The following is a 15,523-nucleotide window of genomic DNA, read 5'->3' on the forward strand; positions in this document are numbered from 1 at the left end:
TGTATATGGAGATGTATGAAGACTCAGACTCACACAAGGCACACAAGTAAAAATAGATTGTTTATTACAACAGCTGTCAAATTCACAGCTTTATATTACCTACTATAAAATAACCTCTATATGTAAATATATAGAACAAGATACCATTTTAGTCCACTGTTTTACTCACGTTTGTGGTGACAAAAATGTTAGCAAATCGCTGTATTCTGATACCATAGATTACCCTAAACTTTTATGAGAGAACTATAAGGAACAACAAATGCAGATCATAATATGAAACGTTCAATATTGTCTGCAGAGTCAAATTCATTAGGGTTGTAAAGCATCAGGCATTGCGTGACGAGAGTGCACCATTGTGAAGTTTTCAGTCTTCTCTGCAAAGTAAAAGTTCAGTTTCTTTTCCTGGAGCATCTTTAACCAGCCATCCAGAGAGTGAAGGGAATAATAATTGTGGGTAATGTAGTCGAAGGGGCCATGCCAAAGCAGAAAATGGTGATAATTCCAACCAGCCCTGAAATGATGATGCTGCGCTGGTCTCTGATGACAAACTTCAGGCACTCGCAGAACTGCAAGAAAAAGAAATGAGAAATAGTAAATAGATCATGTTTTCCACTTAAAGTTGTTAGATTATAGAATGTATAGATTATTTGGAAGTTTCTGATTGGCTGATTTCTCATCCCAAATATGTCAGGACACTTAAAAAAATGATTCCAGTCAATCATAAACACAACAGCTTCAGCACTGAGTTTACTTGAGGCCAAGTTAGATTTCAAGTCAGGCAGAGTCTGCAAGACTCTCAGGAATGCTCTCTGCATTATCTAGTGAATTATCACCATTTGGTTTCAGAGATCTGATTTGCAGAATTGGTTGGAAAAGATGCATCTTTTGGGTACAATGTGAACTAAGGTGGGCCATGCAGGGTTTCTTTCTTTATTGCAGATGCTAAAATTCAATAAAATAATAGGATTTTCTTACAGTAATATATGAACTTTCACAGTTTACAACAGGTGACATACTGTACGTGTAATTACTGTGGATATTGTTTAAACCATCATGAAGTGAACCGATCACAAATCAAGATGTGTCAGAATCTGTGTTCCTTATCATTTTATACTCTGATTATAACTTACAGTAAAGTTGTGGAGTTGTCTTGTAAAGTGGTCAAAAAAATTTTTTAAACCTTTATATTGTGTTCACATGGTATATGTTCCCCCCAAAAAGTTGGCAAACACAAGACCTGGATTCAGGTATTATCTTATTAACTCACTACTGGTTGTTTTGCTTGCAGGGCCTGTAATACTTAATTCGGCCATGGTTTTAACTCCAAACCAATTTTTAAGAGTGTGAACCTGAACACAGCCTGTCTTTTTCTAGTGATGTGGTGATGGTATTGATGATGTACACAGAATACAGGACACATTTATCTCCATAATCTTTCAATTTGCAGATAGCTAAATAAATATGTCCAAGATATCTGTCATGCAAACATGTCACGAAGGACCGATTTTAAGTTCGACATTTAATTCTGCACCCATTCAAAGACCATGTTGAAGACTATACCTTCTCTGTTTGCCGACTGGCTGCAGATCCGTATCTGCAGAATGTCACAAAGTGTTCACAGTTATTCCACAGCAGACTGTACGGGAAGTCACCGATGAGTTTCTCAGCTCTCTTGGCGGCCTTGTCATTGTGAAATGGTCGCGTCTTCACTATGTTATCCAGGCGGTTAACCAGGATGTTGGAGCCATACGCAAAGTTCTCCAGAGTGTCCACGCGCACCGTGGCACATTTGTACATGCAGCCGATGATGAGTCTCTTGTTTGTAATGACAGAGCTGATGAGTTTGTTGTTGTTCGTAAGCATAGGGAGGATGTCGGGGATCAGGTGAGCTACTTTATTGTCGCCTAAATAGATGCCGAAGTGAGTGAAGAGGGTTCTGGGAACCTCCAGCAGGTCTCCCCTCCGGAGTGGAGGCGGTGGACCGCCGTGCGCAGTGCGCTCCCGGTCCTCAGCGTCCAACCGGCTGGACTCAAAGAGTTTGAACTTGGAGAGCAGAGATAACTTCTCCAACAGGAAAGTCAGCAGCTGCAGCATTGTGAGAGTTTTAGGGGCAAATATCCGTAAGTGTCTCAGTGAAACGAGCTTTTTATCCTCACTGGAACGAGGTGGAGAGTGAGCTCAGCTGAAATCCTAGAGACAGGATTGGCCACGAGTGACCGTGTGCACGTGCGTATTTTTCTTCTTTCACCTCGTCACGCTCTTGTATTTATTTCTTGCTGCATTTTGTTTCCCTTTGGTGCACAGATGTGCATTTGTTCTCCTCTAAACCACCTTTGTTGGGTTCCCATGAAATGCTGAAGGACAGTGTTAATTAGCTGAGACATTATTAGGTTAGCAGGTCACAAGAATTAAGATTTAAAATGTAAATGTGTTTATTTGTACAACTGAAAGTGCTTCACATATAAAGGTGGTGTTGAAAAGAGATGTATGATCATTTTCAGCATCTTTTTAATAGGTCATTCTTCAATAAGGATTTATAAGATGTAACTCGTAATAAATCCCTTCAGTTTTAAGTTATTCAGAAGATTTATTTGTTTTGTTTACTAACTGCTCTATAGGCTAAGGAAGATCAGTACCTAAATGATTTGTCACAAAAGTCTGTAAAGCCTTTATAAATGGTGCCTTGTTTGAAAATGGTACGGAGATCAGTTTCAAAAGTGATAAGAGAACAAATGTAAGGTTATTAAGAAAATTAAACTGACGTGGAGAAAATTCATTGAAGAATATTTGTTCCAATTATCTGCACTCACATAGTTGTTGAATGCTGTTTCAATGTGTCTAGTCCTGACCAGCAGCCACTAGCTTTAAGACAAAGTTTTTATTTTCACGTTTTGTTTTGGTATGATTTACATTGGGGCAGTGCTTATTGTAACTCAGTGGAAGTGGGGTAGAGCATTAAGAACACAAGTAACATGTCTACACAATATCCAGTCCTCTGATTTAACACTTTGAACAAACAAAATTTTGACACGCCCTACCACCAAACATCCCCAAACTCACTTATAAAGAGTAGCAAGTGGATGACTGTTTTTGATTTTGTTTTTTTATGAATGATCTCTGAAAATACAAAGTATTAAAGCCAAATTTTCAATAGCATTAACATTATCACTGAAGTATTACTACTAAATGTATTCCTCAGATGGTACACTAATTCTCTCTGACACGTAGTGAGGTAATATAACCAGTAAACGACAAATATTTTAAAAGTACTGTACTTGAGTAACTTTCTTGAATATTGCCTTTCATATGTGAGCTGAAAACATTCCAGCACTAAATTGGGTTCATAGAGTGCCATCAGAAACTAAAAGTTGTTAGAAAAAAGAAAATAACATTAAATAAAAGATGGTTTAAAAAGAAAAACATTTGTCTCATTTGAGCTATTTCCAATTTGCTAAAACTAATCATTTTCGTGTTAACGTCTTTTTTGATCATTTCAAATCAAACACTTAATTAACATCCAGACAATGACTGGACAATGAAGCGTTTGTGGGCAGTGGACTTTGTTGTCAGTCTGTCGTGTTCAGGATCAGTCTTGGAGAGAAACAAGGTTGTGTTTGATGATTCAAACTTTCCCAGAGGAACCGTCTGATGAGATAAAACATTCCATTGACCAGATTACCTTAATCCTGTAGCCTTCAGTTCCACACTCATCGTTTAACCCAGAAAACACTTTTAGAAACTCTGCAGCCTTTTTGATCTCATGTTATTGGATCAATTATTACAGTACATATGCTGACCTGCATTCTGTAAAGTTGTCAAAAAAGGATGAATGATTGCTGGTATTTAACTGAGGCCATCTGCTTTTTCAGTATGTGAGACAGCCACAAAGCATACCCCACTTTTTAGGAAGTATGTTTGATTTATTACTATATAGCTCTATGTTATACAGCTCATTACAGGACATGTGATACACTCATAATTCATAAGCAAATACAGGAATCATACTCGTATATCACTGTTTGTGTTGTAAGTGTGTCAGCAAGGCCATAATATATCAAACTAATGAATTACATTACTATTAAAAGATTACAACTGTCCTAGACCAAAAATCTCTAAGTTAATTATACAAACTAGTTTCAAGACTTTTTCATTAACCTCTAAACTATTGTATATAGCTTGAAATGCAACATTCCAGTTGCAATAGGAGCATTAAGAAACTACTCTGGATTTTATATTGCTTGTGAACCAAAGTGAGCATTCATTACAAAATACCAACTGAGAGCCTAGAATACAATGTTCCTCCACACTACTCATGGACATGTCCAGTAGATATTTCTTAAAAGTATCCTTGAATTCAATTGAATTCAACTTTATTTATATAGCGCCAAGTCGTGGTAAGAGAGAGAGGGGGAAAAAGAGAATTGAAATGCCTTTTATTATAATGACTACTCTTGTTATTAGTTATGTTTAATGTAATTGTTAATCGTTAGTCGTGGTTATTTCATGGCATTAAAGTCCTTACAACAAGACGTTACAATATTATACAGAGAAACCCAACAATTCAACAATTCAACAATTCAACAATTCCCACATAAGCTAGGAGGGAAAAAAAAAAACTCCTCTTTAAGGGAGAAAAACCTCCAACAGAGGGAAGGAAAAACTCCCTCTTAACAGGAAGAAACCTCCGACAGAATCAGACTCAGAGGTGGGCGGCCATCTGCCTCGACCGGTTGGGGTGAGAGGAGAGCAGACAGACAAAAGGACAGCATAGAGATAGAAGAGAAGAACTGTTGGTGGAGACGACAAGCGCAGGGCAGAGACATGCAGCTCCATGACGGGACATCTGCAAAAGAAAGAAGAGAAATTACGTGAGCGAGGGAACTGAATGGAGAGACAACAGACAATAATAAGAAACTATGGGAGAGAAAAGGATGGTGAGGTATAAGTCAGTTAAAGAGGAGGAGGAAAGAAAAGAAGCTCAGCATGTAACAAGGTCCCCCAGCAGCCTCGGCCTATAACAGCATAACTAAGGGTTGGTTCAGGTCTACCCGAGCCAGCCCTAACTATAGGCTTTATCAAAAAGGAACGTTTTGAGTCTAATCATAAAGCTAGAGAGGGTTTCTGCCCCTCGAACACAATGGCCCCAATAGACAAAAATTGTTTCCCAGAATAAAAATGTAAATGTTGTTTCACTACCCTCTGAAATTCTGAAATGAAATACATCTTTAAAAAATAATTCATTATTTATTTAGTTATTAAGTCAGTTATTGCTCCCAAAGAAAACAGATTTAAATACCAAGTCTAAACATACCAGAATCTGCTCCCTCTAAGGTTTTGACTCAGTAAACACGGAGGACATGACCTCAGTGATATCGCATAGGCGTAAAGATTAAATTGTGTGCACTAATAAGGTTACACATTTAAAATGTGTGCTCTAATAAGGGGAATCCAAAAGAGAACATTTTAATGTGTCAAATAGTTGGTATGACAAATTGTCTCTACATACATGTACCTGAAAAATCCATTAAATGTGCTATAATGAATGAAAAACCCAAATACCAAACATCAGGCTGTCAGTAATCTGAGCGAAACAGATATCACATTATGTATCTGCAATCAAAATATCTCTGGGCAGCAATGACAACAGTAAAGATTAACGCATAAGGCTGTTGATATTCTGTATTTTTCATATTGTCCGATAATCCCCTCAAAACGATTTGATTTAATTTATGATTATAGCTTGTTTGTGAGTCCAAGAACCCATGAGCCAGTGAGCTACTGCTGTCAAAGGAACATCAGAGCAAAACCAAAGTGCCCGGGTTTTAGAAAATTATTTGTTTTCAAAAACTAAAATATGAATGACCTTTATTTAAAGATTTACATCTTCAGTATAAACCAATCAGCCTGACGGGCACAAAGAGGGTACAGAAGTCAGAAAGTATGAAGAGAGTGACTGACAAACTGTTAGTTTGGGTCTTTTTGTGTGATTTATTGGCAAAAAGAAATATAGAATAATGCCAGCTTCATACCATTTAGCTAACATGTTACATATTCTGTATTAATTAATTAATTTAACATATTAATTTGTAACAAATTGTTATTTCTTATAGAGCGAACAGCAAATAGATACAACACAAATCTGTCAGGGTAGAAGATAAGTACTAAGTATGAAAGGATGATTATTTAAAGTAAAAATAACAGAAAAGTCTAATTTCACATAATGAACCCATAGATGTAAGTAAATTAAACATTTAACTACAAAGCAGCTATAGATACAAATGCAGTCTCTGAAAACTTCAGCATTAAACAAAAGCTTGTTCTAGTAAAATGATGTACTGATTACACCGAAGTCCTCTATGATGTGCGTCAACAAAGTGTCAGTCTCGCTATACGTTTTTCACTGGGATCACACCATGTTCAGCTGAGTCGACTTACAATCTGTGGCTGCATGTTGAACCCTGACATGGCATTACAACAAACCTTTGCCCTCCATCCCGGGGAGATTTACACCACGGTCAAATGGCTCCAGACTTATAGTTCTGGCCAATGGGGGACCATAACAAGGCTCTTTAAATTTAATTCCTGGTCAGACCTCCTGTGAGCTATGCTGACTTTGTTTTTCAGCCTTAGAACTTAAGTTGTTTACTGCTGGCTGGACATATTCCCTGAACAGGTGAATTCTTTCAGGAATTACAGTGATTTAGCAATATTTTGCCATAGCATAATTTGCAGTATGAACACTTGGAAAATCTTATAGCACTGAATTGGTTTTCTGTCACTTTGCATCCTGATAAGTGACACACATGTCAGAATGTCAGCCTGGCATCAGTGTCTGAATGCACAGGCAACAGATGCCCAAAACACATCTTAACATCCTGGACACAGTGCTCAGAGAGGGCCCGTGTTTTCATGGCATTTAGAGAAAGAAAGAGACACTTTCCATCTGGTGTGTCAAAACAAAGAGGCCGGTTCAGCAAAAGTTCAGCACTGTTTAGGTTCATGGGCCTGGCAGTTCATTCTCAGGTCAGCGAGGCTTTATATCTGTCCTGTGCCTGTTTTTTTAACCACATAATAAAACCGGGTCACACAAAGGTAGTTAAGGTAAGATTTATCATCTAATGTCAACATGAGGCCTCCAGATGAACTGTTATTAAGCTTTATTTTATCACATGTATCTTCACTGTTTGTTTTGATGTAATAAAAAGGGGTGCATTTGACAGCAACACCTTGGAGAAAAGCCACTGAATAACCATCATCGGCAATTACAATCATTTAAAACTCTACAGCATACAAAATATCAGAGGATCAGACTGAAATATTAACTAAAGTCATTAAAATGTTAACTTGTTGATATCGTCATAGCATACTCGTGGAGGGGGTAAAGCCCACATATACTTAATGATTTGAGTCAGAGGTCCATTCATTTTCTCACATTGCACCCTCAAAATCCCCTTATTTTTGCACGTGACATACTTTCTGGAAAACAGGCCTCAGACTCATCTGCCACCACGAGCGTGTTTCCATCAACTGTGAGTCAAACAAGCAAAGCATGATGAGACTGGAGCCATGTGATGAGCTAAATATGACCAAGACAAGAGGTGATTGGGCATGCTCACTGTACTATAGCTGTGAAATAGCCTGTGGGACTTTTACATACACTTTTAACATGCCATTAGATGGATTATTGGTTTATCACCAAATGCAGTGTCTGTTAAATTTGTGGTATGAAATCAAACATGTTGTCTGTTTGGTTACGGCATCATCTGATTCAAGCTAATTCTGCATTTAGCATGCAGCTCTTGCTCTTGTTCAGGCTGGAGACAGGACTTGAAAAAAACTGAGGTCATAACAGGTGTAACAACTGTAAAAAAAAATGTAAATAACTTATTCATCAATTTATGCTTCATTTTCATCAAGCAATAATGTTCAAAAGAAACGTAAATATCCCTTTTAATGGTTTAAAAGTAAAGACTGGAGATTTTCCCCAACAAGCCCCCAAACCCCAGAAAACCTCTACCAGAAAACCAAATACTTTAATTAATTGCATTTGTTTTTTAGTTAATTGTTATTTGTCTCTTTCACCTTCTCTCCGCTGCAAGATTTCATTTGCAACAACTCCCTGTGCACGCAAATGAACTCATCGTCCATACTGAGATTATTCCAGATGGATTGAATGGGGCTAAATGTTCATGTAAAGGAATGGGCAAATGAAATATACTTTATAATATTACTTAAAATCTGTGATACCACCATTTACTGTACAAACGAGCCTGCCTGTTGTTATTTGCTGGGTTTTCGATAAATTTCATAACACCGAAACAAAAATTGACCACTATGAAATGTTTTCTACATGATTTCACATGTTCAAAGGTTGACCTTAAAAATGTCACAATTATGAATTAATCATATCTGAGCTTTCATCAGGGTTGGGACTGAGGAGATTTCCTTTCTTTGTGTGTTCGCTGTTTCAGTGTGTGTGAGTTTGGTTTAATGTGGCTTCACTCCCACTAGTGGTTTTACACACAAGTGCAGCCAACCTTTAAATTAAGAGCTTGCTTAAATCTCATCTCTTGTAATTTCAAAATTATGGCTGTGTTCCAAATGTCGTACTTCCCTAAGTACACTAACAGATAGTCATTTTACGTGTTAGTACACTTGCTTGTGTAGTACTTGAACTGTGGTCTCAAACTGCATACTGACATTTTGCACTGACTGAAAATAATCGCAGCCTTTCAATGCATCTCCTGCTAACATGTCTGCCCACTTTAACATTTTTACCTCCGTAAACAGGTTTTTGTGCCCTTTGTTTAACGCGCACAATAAATACTTAGTCGTACTTAGTGAAAAATATACACTTTTGTGTGGTGTTCTGCAACAGCTGGCAAAGATGGCAACTATTGAGTGTGGAAAGTGTCCAGCGTTTCACACTCAATTGCTTCGTTCCAAATGACATACTTCCCTTACACTAACAAATAGTGCTCTAACATGTTAGGACTCTTTCTTGTGCAGGAATTTTGGCTGTGTAGAGTTGTTTCAAATTGCACACTCAATCTACTTACCAGAAATAACCTCAGCATGTGAATACATCCCCCGCCAAAATATCTACTGCTTTAATTATTTTACCCATGAATTATAGTGTTTTGTGCCCTCTGTTTAACACACTCAATAAACGCCATTTGGAAAACAGCATCTGATTCAAATGGTCAAAGTTGGTAAGTCATCATCATGAGTTACTGGGAAAATCATAATTTTGATTTTGGAAGTACTTCAAAGTATATCATCACAGTTTTGACTCACTATGAGGAGTTGTCCTGTGATTATTTGTAACGTGTTTTTTTCTCGGCAGAAGTTTTCCTTTTTTCATATAATTTAAATATAAGTTTGATATAAATTATTATTTCCCATTTCCATGTTCTTATTTTCCAACAATACATTAATAGTAATGTTTTATTATACAACAAGTAGTTCCGACCCAGCGATCTGATTGGTCAACTGTATATTTGGACCGTGCTCAGATCAGCATGACATCACACCCTGCTCATCACTAGAAATATCACTCCGCCTTCTCAATGGGAATATAGAATTGGAATTGAATTTCATATAATATGCAATTTAATGTTGTTTTTACTTGTGTGTCTATGTGCTGTAATTATTCAGTTTGAGAAAGCAATAAACCGGACTTGATCTCGTCTCTGTTGTTACGGCGTTACTAAGGGTCGGACTACTTCCTGGAGTGGTAAACATTGCATACATTACATTCGCTTCTATTGACGTGACTGATCGTATTCCAGTTGTTAGTCTTGCCCCATGTATTGCCATGGTAACAAAAAGTTTTAGATTTTGAGAGGGAATGGCCCCACAATATGATTATATTTTGTTTTCATATTTTATTTAGTTGGTAACTTGTTGTATAATCGCAATATTACACTCAAGGCAAGCGCCTCAGTCCTGTCCTGTCCCAGTTAAAGTTTCTTGTAAAATTGCTGAAGAGGATGGCATTGACATTGTACCTTTGAGCGATGACTCATGCAGAGATCAGATTTCCATCAAGTGATGAATAAGAAAGGTAAATGAACTGTGTTACAATCAGAGTCGTCAATCGGAACAAGCTTATTGACTATCTGTCTAAATCCCAGAATACCATCAAGTAGACCTACTTGATACAAAAGTCATGAACATACAAAAGTACGTCATCATTCTTAAAACCTTGCCTCATGATCATTACGTGGGATATACACAAATATATTGTTAGTGGCCAACTCACAGCTGTGTTCTAATACCTTAACGAGAGCTGTCAGTCACAGGTCCTGTCAAATCTGGGAAGTGACCGATGTTGATGTTTGACTCACAAAGTGATGTTTGCCAAAGAGCTCCTTATCAAGCGCTGAACTGAGGACCTTGTTCAGATAAATACCCCACAGAGTCGAGCAGCTCCTCACTCTCAAAGACAAAACCACAGCGGGTGGCCGAAGCAAAAATGGCTCCATCACTTCTTGCTGCGGCAGGAGGACTTCTGTTACTTTTCTCCCTGACATCAGCAGTAAGTCACAGCTTAGATATTATTTTCTATTCGACTGACGCAGTTTTGTTGAACCACAAAATCTAAATATTTTTTTGTGTGTTTGTAGCAAATCAGAGGAGACAACATTGGAACATGCACCCAAAATGATGGCTTTGTAAGTACAAAGTTTGTGTTGCAGCCCTGTGAGTTAGTATTTGTGTATGTATTCACACATTATCATAAATGTGTTTTTACACTCTGTCTATGATTAGGGAAAGTACTGCCCCACCACATGTGGAGTGGCTGATTACCTGCAGAGGTACATGCCAGCAGTGGACACAGATTTGGATGAAATGCTGAGGGAACTAGAAGCAATTGCAAATTTGACTAAAGGGTCAGAAGAAACAATTGTCTACATGAGAGATTCATCTACTGCAGCTCAAAAGAGTTCCCAGTCAGGTAGCGCACAAAACACAGCACCATAAAATCATCTTAATCTCCATAATAATGGACACCTAAATATTTATGTTGACGTTTTTTTTTTTACCTGTTTTAAATTATTCTTTGTCTTCATCGTCTGGCTTTTTCATTTCAGACTCATACTTCAAAAAGTCAACAACCATTCTGGATGATGTCCTCCGATTTGAAAAGACCGTTGTCGCACAGGAACAGCAAATATTGTAAATTACCCCTTTAATGAACGCAATGATACAACACCTTCACACGCAGATGGAGAGTAATGACTATTTCCACTTTCTGTCACTCTATACTTTTACATTAGTTAATTAACAACACATTAAGAGAAACTATGACATGCTTTAATTTTGATACTTTTAAAATTTTAAATGCAAAGCTTTTATTTGAAAAGGAACATTTGAACATAGGTGCCACCCACGCCCTCAGGTCAATGCACAGACTACTCCTTACCCACACAACTGAACACAGGTCATGGACAGATTTGCCACCCACACATCTCTCCCCTCCTACTACTTTAGTCATTTGATTGTCTTTTTCTAAATTTACTTTTTTTCTTTTACTTAGTAGCATTTTCTTCTTATCTGTTTTGTAAAACATCTTTGAGGGTCCCAATTTAACTTGTTTGATATCTGTGTTCAAGACATGAATTCGATTAGGTTACAGTCCATCCATTTGTTTTCCTCTTCCCAGCCAACTTCAGAGTACAATCTCTTCCAATGAGAGAAGAATGGCAGAATTGAAACAACTCTCCATTCAGCTGCAGCAGAAATGCAGCGAGCCCTGCAAAGATCCAGTCGAGATCCAAACCACCACAGGAACAGGTAAAAAAAAAGAATAAAACAGTGACCCTCAGGCCATTCCTATTTCACGTTTCTCAATCTTGCCTCATCTGCATTTGTCCTTGTTCAGTGTTTATTTAGACTAAAATCAATATGCTCCATCAGAGCAGAGTAAACATATTTATTCTAGATGTGTTGTGACCGTAATTTTTAAAGGACATACCGACTAAAAACATAAATCAGACTGACAATTTGATATTATTCTGGTCCTTTATTTCTGGATTTATTATATTTATAAGAGCACTACCTGAAGGAATTAAAGAAGTCAACCAGATATTTTATTTCCTAACTTTTATTATGATTTATTTTCTCCTCAGACTGCCAGGATGTTGCAAACAAGGGCGCCACCACCAGTGGGCTTTACTATGTGAAACCAGAGAGAGCAACACAGCAGTTCCTGGTCTATTGTGAGATTGACAGCTTCGGACGTGGCTTCACGGTGATACAAAGGGTACGCATCACTCAATGGCTTTTTATTGTCTTCATCTTGAACTGAAATCTCCTGACATTATATTTTCAAAAGTAATTGTCAATCCTCAAAGTAATCAATTGATAGTAACTGTATGAAAATTATTAAAAGCAAGGCCTCCCCCAGTGCCCCAGTGCCATTACTCTTTAGACTTTGACTTGAAATAGCTCATAATAATATTGCAAAGACTCAATGACCAAAAAAGGCAAATCATAAAAAATGTAAAGTTAGTATAGCTAATTTTAGATATTAATATTGTATTTGAACAAAAAAAAAAGCAGTTATTTATGCAAATGAAACACTATGTACATATTATGTATTAAATCAGCTGTCAGTTTATACTTGTACAAGGTCAACTCAGCCCTCCCGTCTCATCTAACCCCCCTTCCCACACACACACACACACACACACACACACACACACACACACACACACACACACACACACATATACACACACACACACACACACATACACATACACCCTCCCTCCACTACTAGTTTTCATACAGTCTCTTTGTCAACTAAGGGCATTCAAATCTGTAGGGATTTGACAGATGTTTTGTTGACTAAGTGCAGAAACAAGTCCATGAATTTTGATCACTTTTTCTTGTCCTCAGAGACGAGACGGCAGCGTGGACTTCCACAAGGACTGGACCCAGTACAAGGAGGGCTTCGGTTATTTCTCCCCAGACGACACCACAGAGTTTTGGCTCGGCAATGAGAAGACCCACCTGCTGACGACCGCTTCGACCATCCCAACTGTGCTGAGGATAGAGCTTGTTGACTGGGACGGGATCAAAAAGTACACACACACACACCCACACACACACGCAGATGATAACGGATTATGTAAGAGGGGGGCAGAGGGACTTGCTAACAAGGCAAACATGACCCTCCAATAATGAGGGTACCTTTGAAAAATAAAAACCAAATGACTGAGCAGAGATTTCCAATAAGTAACACAAACTCGTTCTTTCTCCAGGTATGCCGACTACACCATGTTCAGCGTTGGGCCGGAGGTCGACATGTACCGTATGACCTATGGCTACTACCTCGCTGGAGACGCAGGAGATGCTTTCGCTGGCTTTGACTTTGGAGATGACCCCAGTGACAAGTTCTACACGTTGCACAACGGCATGCAGTTCAGTACTTTTGACAAAGACAACGACAAGTATGACGGCAACTGTGCTTTGCAGGACGGCTCTGGCTGGTGGATGAACAGATGTCATGCTGCACATTTGAACGGAAAATACTACCAGGGTAAGACCTCCGGGCTAAAACCTCTGCCAAGTCCTTTCATTCATGTCATTTGCATAATGTGTGCAGTTAAAAGTTAATTAAAATAATTATGTTTACATGAACAACACAGCAGCAAACATGAACAGGGCCCAAACTGCTCTCCATTGATGTTTGTAAAGTCATTGGAGGTCTGAACTGGCTTGGTTTTCTTTCTGCAGGTGGCAGGTACACAGAAAAGGATGCGGGTGAATTTGGCTACGACAACGGCATTATTTGGGTCACATGGCACAACCGCTGGTACTCCCTGAAAGAGACCACCATGAAGATCATTCCCCTCACCCGCATCACAGCAGCTGGTGGACAGAATGCTGGTGTGAAACAGTTCGGCGGACTCTGAGAAGCTTAAAAAGTAGACACACTTGTGAGCTGCACACATTAACAGCCCTGAAAACCACCAATAGATCAAATAAAGACTCCTCCATGGAATCTTTCTGACTTTATGATGTGTCTTTCTATGATGTATGCATGTTATAGAGATCTGAGTCATCACAATACTGATGTCACATTTTCTAAATAAATGTAATTTTCCTTACTAAAACATGGATGATGATGACACAACAACCTATCGTAAAGCAAGCAGCTCTTTTATAAACAAATAGAGAGGAGACAAACATACCTGGTATAACGAAATAATACAATAATCTAAAGTGATATGTCTGACTGCACAACAAAAATTTGAAATCCAAATGTTTTGTTGTTATTCACCATGTGTCCAGAAATGGGTTACTCACCTTTGTGAAATGCAAGGCAACAAGCCTGAAATAAATACCCTCTCAGATGTTAATATGTTGTCCATGTCCTTTATTTAAGCTGTATTATAATTAACACCACTGTGACACAACTTGCCCAACTATCGTCATTTGATCATAAAATTTCAGGTCCAAGGTCATTTTCTTATAGGTGATAACCATGCATGCACACACAGGAAAACAACAGTGTAAAATTACAGTTCTTTATATCAAAATAAAAAAACTTTTTGAATAAAATTAGTGATCTAAAGACCTCATAAATAAATGAACTGCCAGTTTTAAAAGATGCATGACTAAATTCATTCAGCTTTCAAAGAAATGAAACACTCCATGCTTTCTCTTTTATAAAATCAGTAATTGAAAAATATCAGCCTGGGCAGTGATTCAAAGCACTACTAAAGACCACTTAAAAATATTCCTCTATGAGTAGGAGTATTATTATTGAAACTAAGTGATCTTTACAGACTCTGCATTACAGTAAATCATAGTTGTTCTATCAGCTTTTTTAATATCAAACTTGCATGTCCCTCAAGCCCGCATGTGTCTCTGTCATTTATTAACGACTAATAATTTGCTGAAACAATTATTTAGTGAATACAATATTATTTAATCATGTCATTTTTTTTCTCATCAAAACGTCAAGGGTACATCACATATAGCTTATCTTGGGTTGGTATAAGCATGCCCCACTTTAGTGGCCCAGATTAACTGTTCTTGTGAACTATACTCTGTAAAACTAAATGATGGGATAGTTGTTTCCAGAATTACTGTGGACATGAAACCACTTCTGACAGTTAGTGTTTGTTTTGATTTCAATTTGCACAGTTTATTTACTGTGTCTCGTGTACTGGTCGTACTTGTCCCCATGCATTATCACACTTGATTATCTCTAGGGTCCAAATTCCACCTCGTGAATGGTAAGTGATTGTGCCAAATGACAAATCCCCTTGCATGGCTTGATAGGGAATAATAGCGTCCATCAATAAGTCCAACATACATACAACTCTCACCGAAGTGTCTAAAAGCAAAAGATGTTTTTGAGAGTGGTCTCATAATAATTTTAAATTTAAAAAAAAATTTGAGGATGATTTTGGCCCTAAACAGGATTGTTTGGTGTACTATGCCGCAACATGGCAAACCACTCACTGCACCAGCTTGGCTGACTCTTGGATTGATTAACCATGAA

At 37.9% G+C, this 15,523-nt stretch overlaps 2 protein-coding genes across 2 annotated transcripts; one reads left to right on the forward strand and one right to left on the reverse strand.

Annotated features, from left to right (window-relative positions):
- Positions 1–413: 413 nt before the first annotated feature.
- Positions 414–2,100, reverse strand: lrata (lecithin retinol acyltransferase a). Its single transcript, XM_069167611.1, has 2 exons — positions 1,561–2,100; positions 414–566 (listed from the first exon to the last, which is right to left on the reverse strand). Exons 1-2 carry the CDS (start codon positions 2,092–2,094, stop codon positions 414–416), a joined length of 687 nt encoding a protein of 228 aa, XP_069023712.1. The 5' UTR covers positions 2,095–2,100.
- Positions 2,101–10,432: 8,332 nt separating this feature from the next.
- On the forward strand, positions 10,433–14,372 carry fgg (fibrinogen gamma chain). The gene is made up of 9 exons (XM_069168155.1): positions 10,433–10,540; positions 10,629–10,676; positions 10,774–10,960; positions 11,097–11,181; positions 11,669–11,799; positions 12,135–12,268; positions 12,907–13,091; positions 13,272–13,549; positions 13,747–14,372. The coding sequence occupies exons 1-9, from the start codon at positions 10,478–10,480 to the stop codon at positions 13,923–13,925; spliced, it is 1,290 nt and encodes a 429-aa protein (XP_069024256.1). The 5' UTR covers positions 10,433–10,477; the 3' UTR covers positions 13,926–14,372.
- The last annotated feature ends 1,151 nt before the right edge of the window (positions 14,373–15,523 follow it).

This window comes from Embiotoca jacksoni, unplaced genomic scaffold (assembly GCF_022577435.1).
Source record: "Embiotoca jacksoni isolate LCO1_2020_lvr unplaced genomic scaffold, fEmbJac1.0.p SCAF_4, whole genome shotgun sequence".
In the NCBI taxonomy this organism is placed as follows: domain Eukaryota; kingdom Metazoa; phylum Chordata; class Actinopteri; family Embiotocidae; genus Embiotoca; species Embiotoca jacksoni.

What these genes read in the sequence shown, in the direction of transcription:
- lrata (XM_069167611.1), bottom strand. Translation starts at nt 2,094, where the DNA reads ATGCTGCAGCTGCTGACTTTCCTGTTGGAGAAGTTATCTCTGCTCTCC. An exon ending in CCAGTCGGCAAACAGAGAAG is followed by an intron (nt 567 to 1,560) that starts GTATAGTCTTCA and finishes TTTTTCTTGCAG; the next exon opens with TTCTGCGAGTGCCTGAAGTT.
- fgg (XM_069168155.1), top strand. Translation starts at nt 10,478, where the DNA reads ATGGCTCCATCACTTCTTGCTGCGGCAGGAGGACTTCTGTTACTTTTC. An exon ending in TTTTCTCCCTGACATCAGCA is followed by an intron (nt 10,541 to 10,628) that starts GTAAGTCACAGC and finishes GTGTGTTTGTAG; the next exon opens with CAAATCAGAGGAGACAACAT. An exon ending in GAACGGAAAATACTACCAGG is followed by an intron (nt 13,550 to 13,746) that starts GTAAGACCTCCG and finishes TTCTTTCTGCAG; the next exon opens with GTGGCAGGTACACAGAAAAG.